The 19,177-nt window shown below is 46.4% G+C and overlaps 1 protein-coding gene and 1 long non-coding RNA gene across 3 annotated transcripts; one reads left to right on the forward strand and one right to left on the reverse strand.

Annotated features, from left to right (window-relative positions):
* Positions 1 to 4,740: 4,740 nt before the first annotated feature.
* On the reverse strand, positions 4,741 to 6,754 carry LOC133144722 (uncharacterized). Its single transcript, XR_009710760.1, has 3 exons — positions 6,621 to 6,754; positions 6,371 to 6,518; positions 4,741 to 6,290 (listed from the first exon to the last, which is right to left on the reverse strand). It is a non-coding gene; the product is annotated as an uncharacterized LOC133144722 (long non-coding RNA).
* Positions 6,755 to 8,272: 1,518 nt separating this feature from the next.
* LOC133144683 (ataxin-1-like) lies at positions 8,273 to 18,985 on the forward strand. Of its 2 annotated transcripts, XM_061267555.1 has the most exons (4): positions 8,273 to 8,499; positions 10,379 to 10,515; positions 14,417 to 15,961; positions 16,028 to 18,985. In XM_061267555.1, exons 3-4 carry the CDS (start codon positions 14,660 to 14,662, stop codon positions 16,505 to 16,507), a joined length of 1,782 nt encoding a protein of 593 aa, XP_061123539.1. In that variant the 5' UTR covers positions 8,273 to 8,499; positions 10,379 to 10,515; positions 14,417 to 14,659; the 3' UTR covers positions 16,508 to 18,985. The 2 variants fall into 2 exon arrangements, with proteins under 2 accessions (XP_061123539.1, XP_061123540.1); XM_061267556.1 differs by lacking the exons at positions 8,273 to 8,499; positions 10,379 to 10,515 and adding an exon at positions 13,408 to 13,575.
* The last annotated feature ends 192 nt before the right edge of the window (positions 18,986 to 19,177 follow it).

Here is a 19,177-nt window from a genome sequence, read left to right on the forward strand (position 1 = left end):
GGCATTTGGACATCTTGGGAGCGCCAAGCGTCACATTACCTCTTCCTCTTTTCTTGCAGATGTAGCTGCTTTTTTCTTTGCAATCCTCAAATTCCCAGCGGCCGTCGGCAGTGAGCAAGGAAAGGCAGCTTTTACCGGGGCCTTCTCCGGCGATGCCTGGAAGGAGACAACAGATGCTAAGCACTTGTTCGTTTTGTCGCCGACAAACATTCGTCGGGTTATAGGCCGACCTGTTTTCAGGTTTTTGTAAGTGAACGGGGATCCATCAGTCCACTTGCTGCCTTCAGTGATATTGGCATTGGCTCCCAACCATAGAGAGCGACTGGTCATCTTAAAGGCGTAACCTTTGGATCGAAGTAAAACAACGACCAAGTGTTTGAACATTGTACAGGTGCGTGTGTTCCTTCTGGAGTTCATGCGGCATAAACTGTCTGAGCCTCTATCGTGCACTCCGGGCAGTTTACCTTCGATGAAGAACTGCTCATTTGAGTTGGTGATGCTGAGCAGGTCACCTCCGCGGCTGACGCAGTCATCTCGCGCCTCCTGCCAAGTCTTCCGAGACTTGGGGTCGAGCAGGTAGGAGAAGTCAAAGTGGTTGTCTACCCACCCATCCCACCTTTTGGTCCTATCTGCAAGTGAGAATCGCGTCACTTCAGGGCCAACTGACAAGAGCGCGACCACGGATGTGACGCCCACCTGGCGTCAATGTTGACGGCGCAAGAGCAGTAACAGCCTCTCGGACCTTGGCTGTAAGAGGGATCAAGTATGTGAGCGCGCAGGAAAGGGCAAAAGCAGCAGTTGTGACTTTCAGACCTTTTTTGCAGATGGCTGTTACCCTGTTGTGGCAATTACTATCAAAAACAATTTTAGCGGGGCCCATGTATGCGCAGTTGTCTGTTTGGAACCTTCCAAATCCAGAATACCAAGGGACGTTGGCCTGCACACATGACGGAGGTGACTAGAGCGCATGATGGCTTTTCCTTTCATTTGCTCTTGTCAACTATAATTCTATTTGCCATCAAACTGCAGCTTTGTCCTTGTTCCAGCTGATTTTCTGAAAAACGTTCCTTCCTCTTCTTGTAAGATTGCAGCCATTACGGACTCTTTGACTCTTGTTTTTTTTCAAGTAAACTTTCTTTTTAAATGACACTTTGTATCTCACTTTTATCATTTGCATTTCAGTACGACATCTTCACTCTGGACAAATGACAGCATTTTAGGTCACGCTCAACATTTCACTTACGGTAGATGTTCCGTCAAGGTGCTCCCACTTGCCGTTCTTCCGCACGAGTCCCAACCAACCATACCCATATCCTCTTACGTGATCTTGAGAAAAGCAGAACAAGCGCTAGTTAAAACGATGCTGGTGAGCATTGCGGGATGATCGCAGGATTGTCGGTTTGTCTAGGCGCTCACCACTCAAGAAATTGCCTTCATTCGCTGAACGGATGCTGGCCAACTGACCATTCCGTCCCTTGCAGAAGTCCTTAGCAGACTGCATAGTATGCATAATCGCCCCCAAATGAATACAAGAGTCGTCATGCAGGAAGTCGCCGGGGTCGCAGGAAGAAGCTGAAGCCACAAACAAACATGGATTGGAAAAGCATGGTGGGACAGTGCAGGAGTAAAAACAAGTGTGCCAGCCACTCACTGTCCACTCGATCATAACCAAAGTCTTTGAAGGAACATGACCGCCCCTCCGGGCAGTCTGCAGAAAGACCACACAATTGAAATGTCCATTTCGACATCAAAATGACTGAGCGGCCTTACCGTCCAGTGAGCGCTCACACATGTACGGCAAGGAGGATGCGCACGAGCCGTGTCTCCACTTTCCTCGCTGAATCTTCACGCCTTGGTTGACGTACGCACAGGACTCCACGTCAGAGCTGTCGGGAAAAGTCGTGAAAATCATCTCGGTATTTTTTCTTGCTTTCTGATGAAATATTGACAAAAGCTTTTTTTCCCCCTTGTCACGCGTGCTCATTCCCATTTTGGAAAGGGACTCCAAAACCTTGCCTGACAGTAAAAGGACGTCAAGACGTGACCTTATTACCTTCCATCCTGACGGGAGTCCCAGTTGGAGTAGCCTCCCGTCACGAAGACATCGGACCAAGTCAGCTTCTTTTGCACCTTGTCATACCGACACCAAGCCTCTTTGCATTTCTGCACAGACCAATCCCGGTTGTCAGTTGCGTGCGTACCAGTAGAGAATCAACTGCTTGCGCTTCCGTCTCACCAGATTGGAGAGTCCGATCCAGAAGGGGTCATCGCCCATTTGCTTCCTCACAAAGGCTTCTTCGTCCGATGAGGCGATGGAGACCAGATCGCCGCCCTCCCAGAAGCAGTCGTACCGAGCCCCCAGCCAACCGTTGGGGGTCTCCATCTTCTTGTAGCAACTGGACTGGTGAAAACTCCACCCCTCCTCACAGTTTGATTTAGAATTGGCTGAGGACACATTTGAGACTTGTATGTACTGGTATAACTGTCTTGTCAGCAGCGTCTTGGCATTTGTATCGGGTTTTGTTTCAAAAGACCAAGAGTTGGTTCAATCGGTATTTCTTTAAAACAAAATTAGGTTATTTTTGTAACCAGCATTCATTCCAGTGCATATTTTCTCGTGTTATTTTTTCATCCATCCATCCATTTTCTGAACCGCTTAGTCCCTACGCGGGTCGCGGGTGTGCTGGAGCCTATGTTATTTTTTCAGATTGGACAAAATGAAAATGGATTACCTGTCAAAAGGACAACGTTAAAATAGAGAAAAATCCTGCTTGATCACTGACTAAAACACACAAATTGAGAAAGCTGGAGCTGAACTGATGTCCTTGATTTGCTGATCAGTGATATTTTTTAATAATCCTTTCCTTCAGTGTTTTTACGGAGAGATGCATGGCTTTAATTTTCTGAATGATCTCGATTTTGTTTTTAAGTCCGAAAATAGGCACTCTGATATTTTAATGAATGACTCCTTCATGTACTCGCCATTGGTCTTCTGCACTTTGGGCTGCAACAAAACTTGCAGCAGTAGTGGCGTTTGGAGATGCAATCCACTTCTTGAAACTGTTTTTTCGGTCCTCAAATCTCTCCACCTTTCCTCTCAGTTCCAACTGGATGATCGGCAGCAAATTTAGCATGCTTTAGCTGAAAATGTCGCTCCGAACTGCTCTTATTGTTATTTGACAACTTCTCATTGCAAATTAAACATGCAGGCAATCCTTCAGCATTGGCAATGAAACCAAATAGTTCAGTCCATTCTTTCTTAAAGCCTCTGATCTCATCAGCAATCTTTCTCTTTTTTAATCCATGGCCCATTACTCACACACCTGTTTGTTTACAACTCGCCTATGCTGTTTACTTGTACTACGTTCATTTAGTCTTCACTTACAGATTATTTTACTGGTTCTTTTATCACAAATTATTTAGGTTGATTTACCTGACATGTTTCGGCCCGTACTTCTGCCTTCATCAGAGTGTCACTGGTGTAGTTGTGACGCGTCTATCAGCTAATGACGCCGAAACATGTCAGGAAAATCAACCTAAATAATTTGTCTGTGATAAAAGAACCAGTAAAAATCAACCGATTGTCCTCGGACCGCCAGAACTCCAGAAAAAGTCCCAGCGGTAAGACCAAAATAACATTATTCGAAAATGAAATGAAACAAAACAAAATGGCATTATATGTACTTTTAGAAAAAAAAAACTTTGTTGTTTCTGCAATTTATTAGCATTTTATTAAACCTACAAAAAGAAAGTGTTGTCAATTGACTTACCAGGTAAAACATTGAAAGGATAAAAAAAGAAAAAATACAAAAAAAGCGGCGCCTGATAAAAGAACGAGCGTCACGGGCGCGTTCGGGTGCGTTCTCATCGTCTGGGAGTCCAGTGGCGGGTGGGTGCCTTCCACTTGCCCTCCCACATCTTTCAAACATTGCTATCTAAAGGTTGTACCTTTATATCCCTTGCATTCAGGAGTGATGAGACGCATACATTAATACAGACTAAAAAGTGAGAATTCCCATTTTAAAGTGAGAATTCCCACTTTAAAGTCTGACTTGACTTTAAAGCGAGAATTCCCACTTTCTGACTTTAAAGTCAAAAGTCAAAGAATTCTCACTTTAAAGTTGTAATCCTGTCACCCCTTTTTTTCCCCTTCACTGACCCTTATCGTCTTCTGTACCAATACAACTCAAAAGTCGCAAATTACTCACCTGACGGGGTCCACGCGGCGATCCACGCAAGAATACGCACAAACCGCACGGCCAGTGGCGTTCTCATCGCTCACGGGAGAGACGATTGCACGCAAGTAGTCAACAATTCGACTCCGAAGCAAACGCTGGACGGACTAAACTATTCACAATCGGCTTGGGTGTTCTGATGCCATTCGGACGTCGGCCACCATGTGACGTCATAAAAAGCTCCTAAACGTTTGCACGTCTTTGATTTGGCGAGGGTGGACGTGACATCATAGACGCCTTTCACTCGCAACAAAAAAGACCGCAAATAAACAAAAAAACAAGGGGAGAAAAGTTTAGTCACTTCCGTCTGCAAGCAAACCTCCGAGTTGTGCTTGGATCAGAGCCAAAGCAAGGCCAAGTCTTGTGTAAATGCATATGGCAGCGGCACATTAGAAATGACTGTCAGGGATCAGCGAGGATAAAAACACAATCAGTGCACAAGGGAATACGGTTCAAACCAAAAATAAACTTTTCTTTTTAGCATCAAAGTAAAAAAAAAAGTCAAAGTCAAAGTCTGCTTTATTGTCAATTTCTTCACATGCCAAGACACACAAAGAAATCGAAATAACGTTCCCACTATCCCACGGTGACAAGACATAGTACACAATATACATACAAGTAAACAACACAAAAAATAAATAAAAAGAAGAAGGCACAAACAATGAATACCGTTTTTTTCCATGTATAATGCGCAAAATTTAACTAATTTATTGTCCTAAAATCTGGGGTGCGCATTATACATGGGTACAATTTAAAAAAAAAAAAACTTTTTTTATTTTAATTAATTTATTTTTTGTAAGAAAATCATGGTACAACAATTTTTGAAGAAAATCTTGTCACGGATGGAGTGTGGAAAAGAGCAGGGCGACCAAGTGCAGCTTGGACCAGGGTTCATTGGAGGAACTCAAAACACAGACTTGGTTAACTAACATAACTCTCTAAAAAACCAACAACAGGACTGACCGACAAAGACGTGGAACAAAAAGACAGGGTGACATTACCAAAGACAGGAACAGAAACCTGTGTTATTGTCAAATATTGTTTGTTTTTTAATCTCCATCGCGGACTGGACGTCATAGGGAGGCAGTATCACTGCGCATGCGCACTATGGATCCGATCCGAATAGTCCTCTTCTCTTCTTGACTGACAATGAATGTGATAGTTTAATACAATCAGCAAATAACAAAATGCGTATTACAGGTAATATTTTATTTCACAACACTTTGCCTTGTTCCTTTCGTCTCTGCTGTTCACTTCAAACACGCTCCATACGAACGCAATGCTCTCGTATCAGACAAGGCTTGCTCGATCACCTGCTCGTTTGCTGTCACAATGTACCCTACACAAATCCGAAACATTTGTTGCGGCTCCGAGTCACGACGAGGGGCAAGTTTTGGTTTCCAAGGGTGTTTTTATTCCTCTTCAACTTCTCTCCCATACAGAGCCGCCTTTTTCACATGTCTGCACGTCACTTTCCTCTCTTCATTTTAACCTGATCGCGGTGGTGCCTTTACGGGCAGTCGGAGAAATCAACGCAAACAAAAAAAATACATCCAGCCTAGTTAAGACCTTACCAAAGACTATAAAAATGGGACCCATTGCCTCCTTGCTTGGCACTCAGCATTAAGGGTTGGAATTGGGGGGTTAGATCACCAAATGATTCCCGAGCGCGGCGCCGCTGCTGCTCACTGCTCCCCTCTCCCCCAGGGGATGGATCAAAATCACACAGGGATGGGTTAAATGCAGAGGACAAATTTCACCACACCCAGATGTGTGTGTAACTATCACTGGGACTTTTTAACTGAATATAATCTACAAAATAACAAATGCCTTTAATGTGGCATTTGTCAGAATAAAAAAAAAACAAAAATGTTTAATTGCATAAGAAGTAGAACCTTTTAATTGCAAAAATTAAACAACTATTTCCTCTTGTCACGGGCAATAAGCATGTCCACAAATAGACATTCTATCAGATCTATCTACACGATTCACGAAAATGATACTTCCGACGGCAAAAAACACGTAAATCCGCGGATCCGCAGAAAATCCTCATCCCTGACAGAGGCAGAAATATAATACAAAAATTAATTATGCAGAGATGACAGTTTAATCCCTTAAAATAACTTGTTACTTACTTTTCTCTGGCACGCGGTACTTGCATAACCTCCCAGCTGTCGAAGAATAACCCAAAACCTGAGGTTCAAGATCCTCCTGTGGCAATTCTTCATCGCTGGCAGATTGCTCAATGGCAATTGGGCACCACCCATTATAGACTGGGTTACACTATAAATAATTACGAAGAAATAAAGTGTGACTATAACTAGTACTTTCATGAAGAAAGACCATATTAATTACATAACTGTCAGTATGACAAATATTAATTACCCGGTTGGGTCCACATTCATTTTTTTTTTTTTGCATTGAGGCTCTTTAATTCCACAAGGATTGAAGACCCAAAACCTGAGCTTCCACTCTACTCTGTTTCCTCCTCCACTCTTTAAGATAATTAGAGGACATAATTCTGCTGGGGGGGGGGGGGGGGGGGGGGGAACAAACAAAAGAACATTTAGATTGGACATACTAAAATTCTTGATATAAAATGAATAAAACAACTGTAATAACATGTGATGCATTACAAGACTACAAGTATCAGGAAATTATTTTTTCAAGAACATTGTCTCAAAATTAGTAGCAGTTTGAACGATTGATGTGCAACTCTTACATGTATAAAACATACATAAAAATGATTAAAAACTGGGTTAGAGCGCAAGCATGCAGGAAAATTGTCAAAAATAAAATGAAATTTTTAAATGGAGGCTACTCCCAGAGATTCTAACTTTTAAAAAGACACATTTCTTCCGCTAATGGAAACAAATAATTCTGTTTTGGCGCAAAAATGTTTAGAGACGTACACTTTCTACATTAAACAGTTTATTCGATTTATTTGGGTCATTTGACATGTTTCATGCAACATATAATGCCTTACATTAAAAATGTAAGATAAAGGAGTTTTAACCACGTTTAAAAAGTAAAGAAAGTTAACTTTACTTTACTTTACTTTACTCGCTTTTATTTCCGGTTCCTCTGAACTCAGACGACCCGGAAATAAAAGTGAGTTTCTGCCCCCTAGTGGGGGGAGATAAAAATATGTCCCCACCCGCCCTTCGTGCGAGTTGATATTCTATTTTACTCTGATCCAGTTATGGAGTCATATTTTGGGCGAATAAACAGTATTCACTAAAATATATTAAATGATATACACTATTCAATTTAATCGTACACTAAGGAAAGTCTATATTTAGACGTCTGGTTAAAATAATAGTTGTTTAAAATGAAGCAATACAACATTCCTATATTATTTATACAACTTACAGCTGGTTTAGATTTTAATATTTCATATTTGATGGATTTAATTTTGTCGTCTCTCTCTCTCTCTCTCTCTATCTCTATATATATATATATATACTATATATAGTTTAATATTTCTGGTTTTAATTTTCCCGTCAATATTTGGGCGACACATAGACCAATTATCGACGTCTAAAATCGGACTACACGATGGTGTCGTTGTCAGCGTCAGCTGATAATGGGGCAGCCGCCTGCCACCAACTTCTGCTCACAAAATTCACCAAAAGTTACAAATAAAAAGAACTATGTACTGCTATGCTATACATTTGTTAAAAACGTATTTCAATATTTTAATTAAAAAAACAATAACCCAGTCCTATTTATATGTATAAGCATTTTAAGAATGGTTTGAATAAAAAAAAAATCATTGTGAAATTGAATTACAGCGTAGAAGAATTACATTTGTACGTCGAATTTCCATAAGCCTCCCTAATTCGACCTATTAAAACGGTTCTAATATAATGGGGTGACAAAAATATTCACGATAAAAAATACACACACAAGCGTGTGCACGAACGCTGGTCTGTACTGCGACTGTTTTGTTTTTAGTTTGTTTTTGCGTGCATTTATTTGAGTGCGAGCGGTGTGCTGGCTGCGTGAACGAGCAGCGCCTGCGTGACGCTGCTGCTGCTGGTGGTGGTGGGGGCCGCGCGGCCGCAGCACACTTGAGCAGCCGGGTGGGGAGGGGAGCGACGCTTTCCGGCCGCCAGCCCCCGGAGCACAGCGAGCACGCAACGCAGGAGGGGGTTGTGGCGGTGCCGCGAGCCGAGCCAAGCCGAGTTGAGGCGAGGCGCGGACGATACGGGAGGAGAGAGCCACTCGGGAGCCACAGCCTGCCCCGCCGCCGCCACAAACAGTAAGCAGCCCCGACACCAAACGCCGCGCTCTCTCCCCGCCCCGGGCTGGGGCGTCTCGGGTGCGCCGGGGGAAAGTTGCTCCGGTCGGCAAGCGCTCGCTCCACAGCTCTGGCTGCTCGGCGCGGGTCTCCGAACTGCGCCACTCCTTTCCCTCACTTTAGCTCCTTTTTTCACGGTTTCAGCACTCGAAGCTACGTTGATAGTACGCGCAGTCAAGTCGGGGTTGTGCAATTCGTTTGCGCTAATGTCACCCTTTTTGTGCATTTTGTTTTTAAATCTGTCTTTTACTATCGCGGAAGTGTGTTGACATGCAAGGCGAGCAGCTGATTCCCGCCCGGCTTGACGTGTCTCCGTCGGGGCTTTTCTGCCCGTTTTTTAGAAGACATTGCTAATGCACTACGACTTACTATAGTTTTTTTTTTTTTTTTTTTTTTACAAAGGGCACAGCGGCTTTGTGATTGCGAGACTCGCCGTGATGTCATTCATCTCAGCTCGGACCATTACATAACGGACTGTGGGGAAGCCTGCTATAGCGAGTCTATTTTTACTCTGTTTATCAGCCCCCCCCCCCCCCCCATGCTGCAATACTCCCAGTCCCGAGTGTTGGCCTATCGCTCACGTTGTTATTTTTTTACTACTACGAGGATTGCGTGTGTAAGTTTCGTGTATCGAGACGAGCCAGTGCCGAAGTCACACTCGCCCCTGCCCGTCAAGTCCAAGCCTTTCAAGCTTACTAAAGCACCAGCAGACGCTCCATCGCGACATGCTCAAGAAAATTGCGTCACAATGGCGGCTCTTGACATTTGAAGACCTTGCTGCCAAGTAGTTATACACTTTAAATATAGATAATTCAACATTTTTATAATTTATAGACGAATTTGTATTGTGAAATAAGGAAAGTGTGATGATAACCGTAGAGTGGGTAATGGCGCTTAATGTCATTAGAGTTTATAAGTTTATAGAGTTTGTAGTTTTCACAAGAGTTTTTTTTTTCCTTCCTCGGTGTGTTACCGTAAAACGATGACATCAGAAACATATGTTAATTTCAATTTTTGATGATTATAAACAAATATTCAGAAAGAACTAAAAACAAAAGGATAAAAAATAATCAAATGTGGAATTTTATTCAATTTTTTGCTGTTAAAAATTTGTTTTTAAAATAATATAAAACATTTTCTTGAAAGCAAGAAATGAACAAAAAGAGCTTTTGAATAGGTCAAAAAAGGAAAACAAATCATTCGTAATGACTCGCGTAAGCTACTTGGAACTGCCACTCCGGACGCTAGACGGCGTGGGCAGCAACAATGGTCTTGCACCAATGGGGGGGGGGGGTTAGATGATATGCGTTCGAGAGACTGGAATTCAATAACAGGAAAAAAGCCTGTGAAAAAGAAACAATCGGTGGAATAGCCCAACCCACCCTGCGCGGCCGTTGTGCTTGTCAAGCGTTTGCACCCTGCGGAACGCCTAAATGGAGCGCGTGGGAGTGGGGGACGGCATAGTTGAAAGCATCTTGATGCTATTTCATTGATGTCCTTATTGGAGTGAGTCGACTATGCGGCGGCTGTTTTGCTGTGGCATTGTCGTGCAGTGTTGTGACCTAGATTGAAGACACGTCGCGCATTGGTAGTTGAGGAGAGGCCGCTTCATTGGAGCTTGTTTGAGCCTATTTTTTTCTTCCCTCCAGCAAAGAGTTTGCGTGTGGTCTGTTTGTCGCCCGTTTTAAAAATTTGCGGAAGTAGCCGCTTGGGCTGTGCGTTTATCGATTCAACGCTTGAATTTCGATATGAAAGGAGCTGCTGTTTTGGTTAGCGACACGACACTGTGATTTTTACATGACATAATCTTGATGACCGGTTTGGATTTTTTTTTCTTGAGGGAATGTTGCCACATCCGGACAGCGGACACATTTTGAGCTGTGGCACAGCAGCCCAGACCAAGGCTTGCCCTCCACTGTACGTTGCTGACAACAGGCTCCGCCTCCTCCACGTAGCTCCTCCTCCTCCTCCACTCAGGTACCACCATCTCTCTGTTTCTAATTCCTACCGAAAGAATTGTAACGCTGCGAGCAGGGAGTCGATTCCAAACGATTGTCCGCTCTTTACCGACTTGCCAAACTCTTCCACCTTTGTTATCGTCATCTTGGCATGGCAGCCAATGTGAGCTTTTCACCGGCCGCCGTCTCTTTTCTTGCTCTCCTCCTCCTTCTTCTTCTTCTCACCTCGTCTCTCCTTCTCTAGCCCACTCTCATCTCTCCTCTTCCTCCTCAATTCACATCATTTGAACCTGCTCATTAAAGCGCTTTACCATTTCTGTGGGCTCCAAAGTTTTCCTCTGGGCTTGTTTGCAAATTCTGCTTTGATTTTTAAATTCCCTAACTGGGCTGCGAGAATCCACCAGCAGCGAAGTGAGCGTGTCCGCTGGCGTTTCTTTTCTTATTTGAAGTGTAAATGGCTTACACGGGCGCAAGTCGAATGAGGTGTGGCGTCAAAGCTTGTCTCATCTGATGTAAGGTCAGACTTCCTTGTTTGGGTGCACCCCCACCCCAAAATAGCATTTGAAGCGGGTCAAGCGCTGCTCGGCACAATATCGGCACCTGCCACTGGCAGCTTCCGATACCTGCTCGCTGCTCATCGGAGGCGGGCGGAGTCATTGAACCTAAAATAGCTTCTCCTCGCCATGGCAATAACAGCCGACCGCTCAACGGAGCGGAATCTCTCATTGCTGTAGTCTTTCTTCCGAGCGAGGATGGCGAGTTACGTTTTGTGTTTGTTAGCGTCGCCGTGGAAACGTGCATACGCGTCCCGAAACAACGGCTCGATTTGATTTAATTTGAATGCTGAGCCCCTGAAGCTTGCGTCGATTAGCAACGTCGCGGTCAATTTTGAAACTTTACTCCAAAATTCAGCCCTCCGATCCACTTTGACTTGCATGAAAACTAAGGTAAAGCCGGAGGCCAGCTGGAGGTTGCCCCGCCCCCCTCTCCCCCTCCCTTCTCTTAGCTGAACTCTGGGAACCCTGCAGGTTGTACGGCACGTCGTTACTATTTGGAGCTTTCATCTCACCAGATGGTGCATGGGCGCCGCCCACTTGCCACCATTTGTTATACAATATGGATTGTATAACAGGCAGAAAGCAACCCCCCCCCCCCCCCTCCACGCAAATACACAAACGGTGAACTCGTCTGTCCTGTTTTGTGTACGCAGAATCCCCAAGTGCAGAATTGATCCACCTTCTGGGCAGAACCCAGCAAAGAGCACCGCCGCTGCTTATGAGGCCGACAGAGTGCCCGAGCTTTGACTGTTGTGAACGCACGCAGCCTCGGCGTGCGTTGCGGTCGCCCGCAAGCATGCCTTTCTCGTTGTATTGACGATACGGTGACAAGAAAAGTGCGGCCCGTCAAGCCGGTTCTGCTTGACAGTGCGTCCGCGCGTGTGTGTGCTCGTGTTAAGGGTTGTGGGGCAGCACAGGCAAGGGAAGGGCATTCAAATACAAGAGTCACGTTCTCGTGCCACGTCGTCTTTAAAATGAACATTATGGTCTCTTCAAAAATATTGCACAAGTCCTGACACGTCAGCATGTAGTACATCCAAAAGTACAGAATTTAAAAAAAAAGAGACCTTAAAATATTTTTTAAACAAAATATTTAATATTATAAATAAACAAATAAATGTAATAAGACCTTAAAATATCTTTTTAATAAAATATTTAATATTAGAAATAAATACATGAATAAATATTATTTAAGTAAAATGATTCAATATTTTTTAAATTATAATATTAAATAATAATAATAATAATAATATTTTTTCCTCTATTTAAAACAAGAACCCAAAAAAATTTTTTTCCTCAAGGGAAAGAAAGAAATCAAGTGAGGTTTTTTTTTTCTCCCAAAGATGAGGAAAAGCATGGCTGCGGTCAAAGAAGGCATTTCCTGTATGTTACACGCACACACACGCGTGCAAACAGCTGTCAGACACGACGTCAGCCTGCAACGCTTTAGTGCTGAGATCACCGCTGACGTTTGTGTCAAGAAACGTCCAGCGCGCTTTTCAAGAAGGCGGCGTGCTGAGAGTGCAGTCGAGCTTTTTACGCTCCCTTCAGGGACCGTCTTGTCACACGTCCCTTTTGGTTTGGCAGCAATTTGCCAGCGCCTTTGCCATTTTCTGCATGTGAACGTCTGCCTCCTAGCGAGGGGTTGGACAATTACCAGCTTTGGTGAATGCACCACGGCTTGCATTTCAGTTTTTCTGATATTTGCCATCTTTGATGACAGCAACGCGTGCCGCCTTCGGTGACCTTTGGTGTCCTTGGGCCTGCACTGACTTCATGAGTTTGGAATCAAAGCTTTCATCCTGCCTCCTCCCTCTCTCACTCATTTTTTTTAATTCACTCGTCATTTCTCTACCCCCCCCGCTGCGTCTAGCCGGCTGACTTGATGTTGCCTCTTCTCCGCCACCATCTGCTTTGCTCGCTCGCTCGCTCTTTCTCGGCTTTGCCTTTCGCTCTCGCCGGCTCCATCTGTCCGCCGCCGCAACTTCCCTTTGCACTTTGAACACGGTACCAAAAAACACCTCTTAGAAAAAGGAAAACTACACAGTGGTGTTGTTGGCTTGGACTTTTGCCCGCATGTGGCGGCTGCGTTTGTTCTTGTGTGTATGTATGCGTGCACACGTACTCTGTGGCAGCAATGGAGGAGCTTAGTGGCAATTTGCCCATCCCGCCACTCCCTCCCAAATCCTCACACGCACGCAGCTATTTGGGAATGGGCCCGTGGCCCAGCACCCCTCTGGGTTGAAAAAAAAAAAAAAAAACGTCAAAGCAAAAAGTGCAAGCTGAGAGCGTAGCCGCCGACCTTCAGTTCAGCGAGTGCACTCTGATGACATCATTACGTAATGTTTACACGCTGCGCTGCACAAGTGCTGTGCTGCTATGGTGGCGGCGCAAGAACAAGAGGAACTTCTGCTGCGTTTGTCTGTATCGTGAGTGTGTGCGTGTGTGTGCGTAGCGTAAGAGGAAGCGACGACAGTGTGAGGAGTAAAAGAGCGCAATGCTGTGAGAGGGGGCGACCTGTGGTGAGTACACTTGAGTGTGTGTGTGTGTGTGAGTGTGTGTGCGCACGGGAGGGGGGGGGCTACGACATGATATTCCACTATTGACACACCATATGCGCGTGCGTGTGCGCGTAATGAATCCGCACGTACTCGCTCTGTCCTACTTTGCGGCTCTTAATTGTCTCAACAAATCACGCACGCTACAAGAAGTGCAAGTCATTCAACTTGTTTTTCTCACATTTGTTAGAAACTCATGACTCTAGCTGGCCCATCATTCCAAAATACAGTTTTAAATACTCTCTCTCTCTTTCTCTCTCTCTCTCTCTCTCTCTCTCTCTCTCTCTCTCTCTCTCTCTCTCTCTCTCTCTCTATACACCTTAAGCGTTTTGACCTTAGAAGGACAAGCGTGTAGTCATGCATGAGTGTGCGCTTTTGCTTTGTGGACACACACACACACACACGCATGCACTTGACACTCGAGTGTACATGTGAAGTGAAGCCCATAGAGGACTGTCGTCTTAGGTTACAGGTTATCTGATAACTGCACACGCACGCACGCACCGCACACACTGCCAAGTCAGCAAGCTTCAGGTGAGCGAGCATTTCAAGTGAAGGTGGGTGTCTGGTTTCAGTGAGGCAACACGTTTCCTTTCTGTAATCTGGGTCAAGCCTTTGCTGTCCTCGGCCGCGGCTGTCAAGGAAGGGGGCATTGCTCAGAACCAAAACCAAGGACTGTTCTTGTTGTTTTGGTGACTCCGTTGGCGATAGACGTTCCTGCCATATTCCACGTTTCGTCATCTTTTCTCATTTTCCGAAACTGCCTCGGTCGTGCTCACGTGGCTCCGCCGTGTTTGCCTTGCAGGACCGGGAGGCTCGCAGGGCGATGATTCCGCATGAAGCGCCACGCACTCGGCCCCCCGTCACCTCGGACAGCAGCAGCAGGTGCCAGCGTGTGACGTGCTCCGACTTAGCCTAGAGTCCCCCACAGAAGCCCAACCGCGTACCTTGACCCCCCCCCCCCCTTTTCCGGTCGCCCTCATAGTTTGTGTGGAAAGTGAGAAGGAACGCAAGATTAGATAAGGCAGAGCACTGGAGCAGGATCAGGATGAAGTCCAATCATGAAAGGAGTAACGAATGTCTGCCCCCAAAGAAGAGGGAGATCCCACCCAGCACGCATGGTCCACAAACCCGCTCCCTAGTCGCTCCACCCGCCGCCAAGCCCCCGGAGAACGCGACCTGGCCGGCTGCCAGCAGCACCGCCCAGTCGGACGCCCCTCGCTATCAATCCCCCCCCTCCACGTCCAGCTCGACGAGGCTTTCCGCCATCTGCACGTCGCCCCTGCCCCAGACAGGAGGGGGGACGCTCCACTACACCCAACTGCCGGCCAATCTTCAGTTCATCACCTCGCCTTACAATGCAACGTACGCCAGCTACGTGGCCCCGCAGCTCCTTCCGCCGCCCTCGTCCTATTGTCAGAGGTTGTTGTCACTCCCCGAGACGCAAGAGCGAGCATCCGTCCGATACGCCGCCGCCATGCCTCCGCCTCCCACGCTTTACGCGGATGTAGCGGGCGCCGGAAAAGAGGACTCCAGAGAGCTTCACAACGGGGGGCTGGAGCGGAGCCGCGGGGTCAAATTCCACGACGCCTACGAGGCCCGCGGAGCAGTTCCCCTGCCGGACTCAATTCACGAGCCTTCAAGAACGTCCGTAGTGCTGGAGGATTGCCAGCTGTCATTATCCCGAGGCGACCCTGGGAAGCCACTCAAGCTTACGCCTGTGGCCTCCAACTACACATTTCCACCTCCCTCAGGTGGAGACAATCTGAAAGCTTGCGTCAGCTCGTTGTCACCGCAGACGCTGGCCCAGACCGCTCGCGACTCTCCAGCCGAACCACCGTGTGTGGGGCGAACCCCCAGCGGGATCTACCCGCAGTCCCCCGTGATTGGTTACATTGCCGGGTCAGGCACCAGCCAGCACGCGGCCGTCAGCTACCACGGCAGCTTGCAGCAGCACGTGCTCCTTGCACGAGCCCGGCCGGTCATCATCCCGCTTGACGGAAGCGCGCTGTCCTCCGCCCGGGACTCCGGAGGTGACCACCCTGCCGGCTCGTACCACCGGGGCAGCTCACGCGGGCCGATCCGGGCCCAGCTCCACCTCCCCGTGGTTCCGTCGGCGGTGGCGGCTCCTCCGTCTCTACCGGCGTATTTCGTGAAGGGATCCATCATCCAGTTAGCGGACGGCGAACTGAAGCGCGTGGAGGAGCTGAAGACGGAGGACTTCATCCAGAGCGCTGAGATCAGCAGCGAGCTGAAGATCGACTCGTCCACGGTGGAGCGCATCGACGGGAGCCGCGCCTCGCCTGACTTTGCCATCGTGCACTTCTCCGTGGGCGAGCGACGCTCCCAGGTAAGTTCCATACAAACAATCCTCGGAGTCGAATGCTTAAACCAAAGATGTTTTCGGATCTTGCAGGTGAGCGTGGAGGTGTTGGCCGAGTATCCCTTCTTCGTTTTCGGCCAAGGGTGGTCGTCATGCTGCCCAGACCGAACCAGCCGACTCCTGGAGCTACCTTGCACCAAGCTTGCGGTGGGCGATGTTTGTATTTCGCTCACCCTCAAGAACCTGAGCAACGGATCCCTGAGCAAGTCTCAGCCACTGGAGCCGGTCGCCCCTCGCTCAGCTCACGGGTTCCTCCTGGAAGCCCCCAAAGCGCTCTCCCGGGTCTCTGTGCACAGAGAGCGGGAGAATGGTGCCATTGCTGTGCAAAACGGCGATATGGACTTGGTGGCGAGGCCCAGCAAGCTGAGCGGCACTGGTGGCAGGAAGCGCCGATGGTCGGCCCCCGAGGCTCGCAAAGTGGAAAAAGCCGAGGATCCGCCCTCGGCCAAATTGACTTTTATCCCTCATGAGGTCAAAGTCACCATCGAGGGAAGATCCAATCTTGGCAAGTGACGATTCGCAAAAGCGCGAATGCCCACCTTCACCGTCGGACAGTCGAGATCCAGCGTCGCTTTCTTTGCCATCACCTGGTCCGACACAAACCGGCTTTGCAGTTTTTGCGCCAGCTGGCGTGGCGCACGTCCCGTCCGCTGTCCGCACATCAACGTGACACGGCGGCCTTGAAAGAGGGAACGCCACTTTTTTTTATCCTTCTCACCCGCTTCAAACGATCATTGGGCAAATCAGGGGCTCAAAGTTGCTTTGATCAAAACGATATCAGACTTTGAAAACACACTGCGGTGAGTCAGCCAACGTTTGGCTTTGCCGATTTCGATTTTTCTAACAAGAGTGAACGAGGGGCTTTAATTTAGTTCTTTTGAATGCAGTACTGTAAGTTTGCCAGAGGGAGAGTAACAAGTAGCAGCAGCAGCACTTTGTTTGGGGTCCTGTGGATGTGCCTCGAATGAAATGGCGAGGAGTGAATGAACTTTTGTTTTGGTGAACCCCCCCATGTCCAGTGTTTCCACTTTGGAGTCTTGAAAGAGAATCTTGCAGTTTGCACATGACGAGGAAAAGAAGGAATCAGTCGGCTGTTTTATTTTTGTCTTTGTTGGCTTTTTGGGGGCGGAGCCTGTTGTCTTGGATGAGACGGAAACACTGGAACGGCCCTCATGTTTGAATCTTCTGGCGTCGAGTTAGCGAGCTGGCGAGATGAAAATGATGATGATGAAGACGATATTGTGCTCGGTGGAGGTGGCATGTATTTGTAGGAGATTCTGATGATGCTTTATTTTTATAATGATACAAAAACAGGGTTCCACTTTGTTTTCAAGTCATCTGGATGCCTTGTGTGGATTGAAAGTGTCCAACTTCATTATTTTATATTTTTTTTCCTCAACCTCCCCACTGGAACATCAAACCTGTCAGCCTCTTGAAACCTCTCCGACATTTTCTCAAATTCAGGTTTACACACACGCACGCACACATACGCTTAAACACACGCACACACACACAATGTAACTAAGCCAAAGCCAAGTCATTGCGTTGCTATGGTTACCTAAGAAAGCAATATCATGCACTTTGCATATGAGTGGATGTTATGCACACACACGGAATCATTCCACTGGAGTACTTGGCAATAAACATTTCATTGGCGATCCTCCAGCAAAGACCCAAAAAAAAAATCCAAAATCACTTTTCGGGAGTACCTGAACGCTGGTCCTCGTTTCCAATCTATGCAGTAAATCAAGTCGGGGTTGCTTGTTGTTTCCCACCTCAACCTAATACGATTCTTTTGAATTCCCAAAGGCAAGTTGACTGTTTGCGTTCGAGCAGGAGGCAACTTTGGTTTTCACCCCCCTTCCTCGTATAAATGTTATCGTGATGTGCAATATGAGATTAACTGTTTTCTCTTTCCCGTCGCGCGTGCCAAGCGATTGATGTAGCATCGCGCTAACCGGGAGTTTGCTTGTACCAGATTGGCCCCTCCCATATTGCGTGAATGCGAATACCTGACTCAAGGTTCGTGAAGACAACCCTCATTGCCACAGTGGGGACCACATTTTTATATGATATATATATATATATATATATATTTAAAAAAAGAAAGAACATAAATTCATAAAAATGATGCACATGAAGACTTGATGCTTTGCAGCACTTTGGAATCCGAGCTAGCTAGAAGCTAGCTTTGACCGCTAACTTCTGTCCAAAGAATGACAAATGTCGGCAACGTTGGACGAGTGAGGATAAACCTAAAGAAAATGACGGAATGTAAATGTCGTTTTGGGAGTTTAAAAGTAAAAGTTGTTGATTTCGGATTGATAAGGGGGTGGGGCTTAAGAGGGGGGAAGTAGATGGATAAAGTTGGAAGATTTGTTTTTTTTCTCTCTGATTCCCTTTGCTTGTAGCATGGGCCATTTCCGACAGACGGCTTTTTTGTAGATTCGTCGTGTCATCAGACAGGAAATGAGCAGAATGTTAACATTAATCTTTTTTTTTTTTTACGACAAGCGTCCTCAACACGGAGGATCACTTTTTCTTGCACAATATGATGATTTTAAAAAAAAAACTAAGGGTTTGAGCTCTTTAGGGTGACGATTTCAAGGAAAAAAACAGTCTGGGCACTTTTTTGTTTGAATACTGAATCAGGATTTGTATAATTTAGTTTTGGGAAACCAACTCAGGCAGAAAAGGAAACTTTGAATGTTTGAATTGCTTTTCAGGGTGACGTTTAACACGATTAACAACGATGGCGATGAAGTCGCCAAGGCCCGCTTCACCGTCTTTGCAAGCCGAAGAACTGGACTTGACGCTGGCTTGCAAAAGACAATGAGGCCCGCGGGGGACCGTGATGTACTCCGTCATGTCCCCCCTCCCCTCCTGTTCTTGGCTGTACGGTTTTGACCCCTGTGTATACAAATGCACCTCTTTGGAAAAAAACAAGACAAAATCTTTACATATCTTGAATAAACGGGCACTTTGTGTTTTTTTTGGTGTGTTTTTGGCCCAGCCGTCTGTCACGCATCGTCCTTGCGCAGTGTCCATCTTCAAAAACAAGACGGAAAGCTTTTCTTGAAAAATGACTAACTTTGTCACTGGTAGCATTTTGTTGATCATAAATGTCTAACTTTAACTTGTTTCATTCAAAAATAACTCAATTGTTTTCCTAAAAAAAACGAA

This window comes from Syngnathus typhle, linkage group LG20 (genome assembly GCF_033458585.1).
Source record: "Syngnathus typhle isolate RoL2023-S1 ecotype Sweden linkage group LG20, RoL_Styp_1.0, whole genome shotgun sequence".
NCBI classification, from domain to species: domain Eukaryota; kingdom Metazoa; phylum Chordata; class Actinopteri; order Syngnathiformes; family Syngnathidae; genus Syngnathus; species Syngnathus typhle.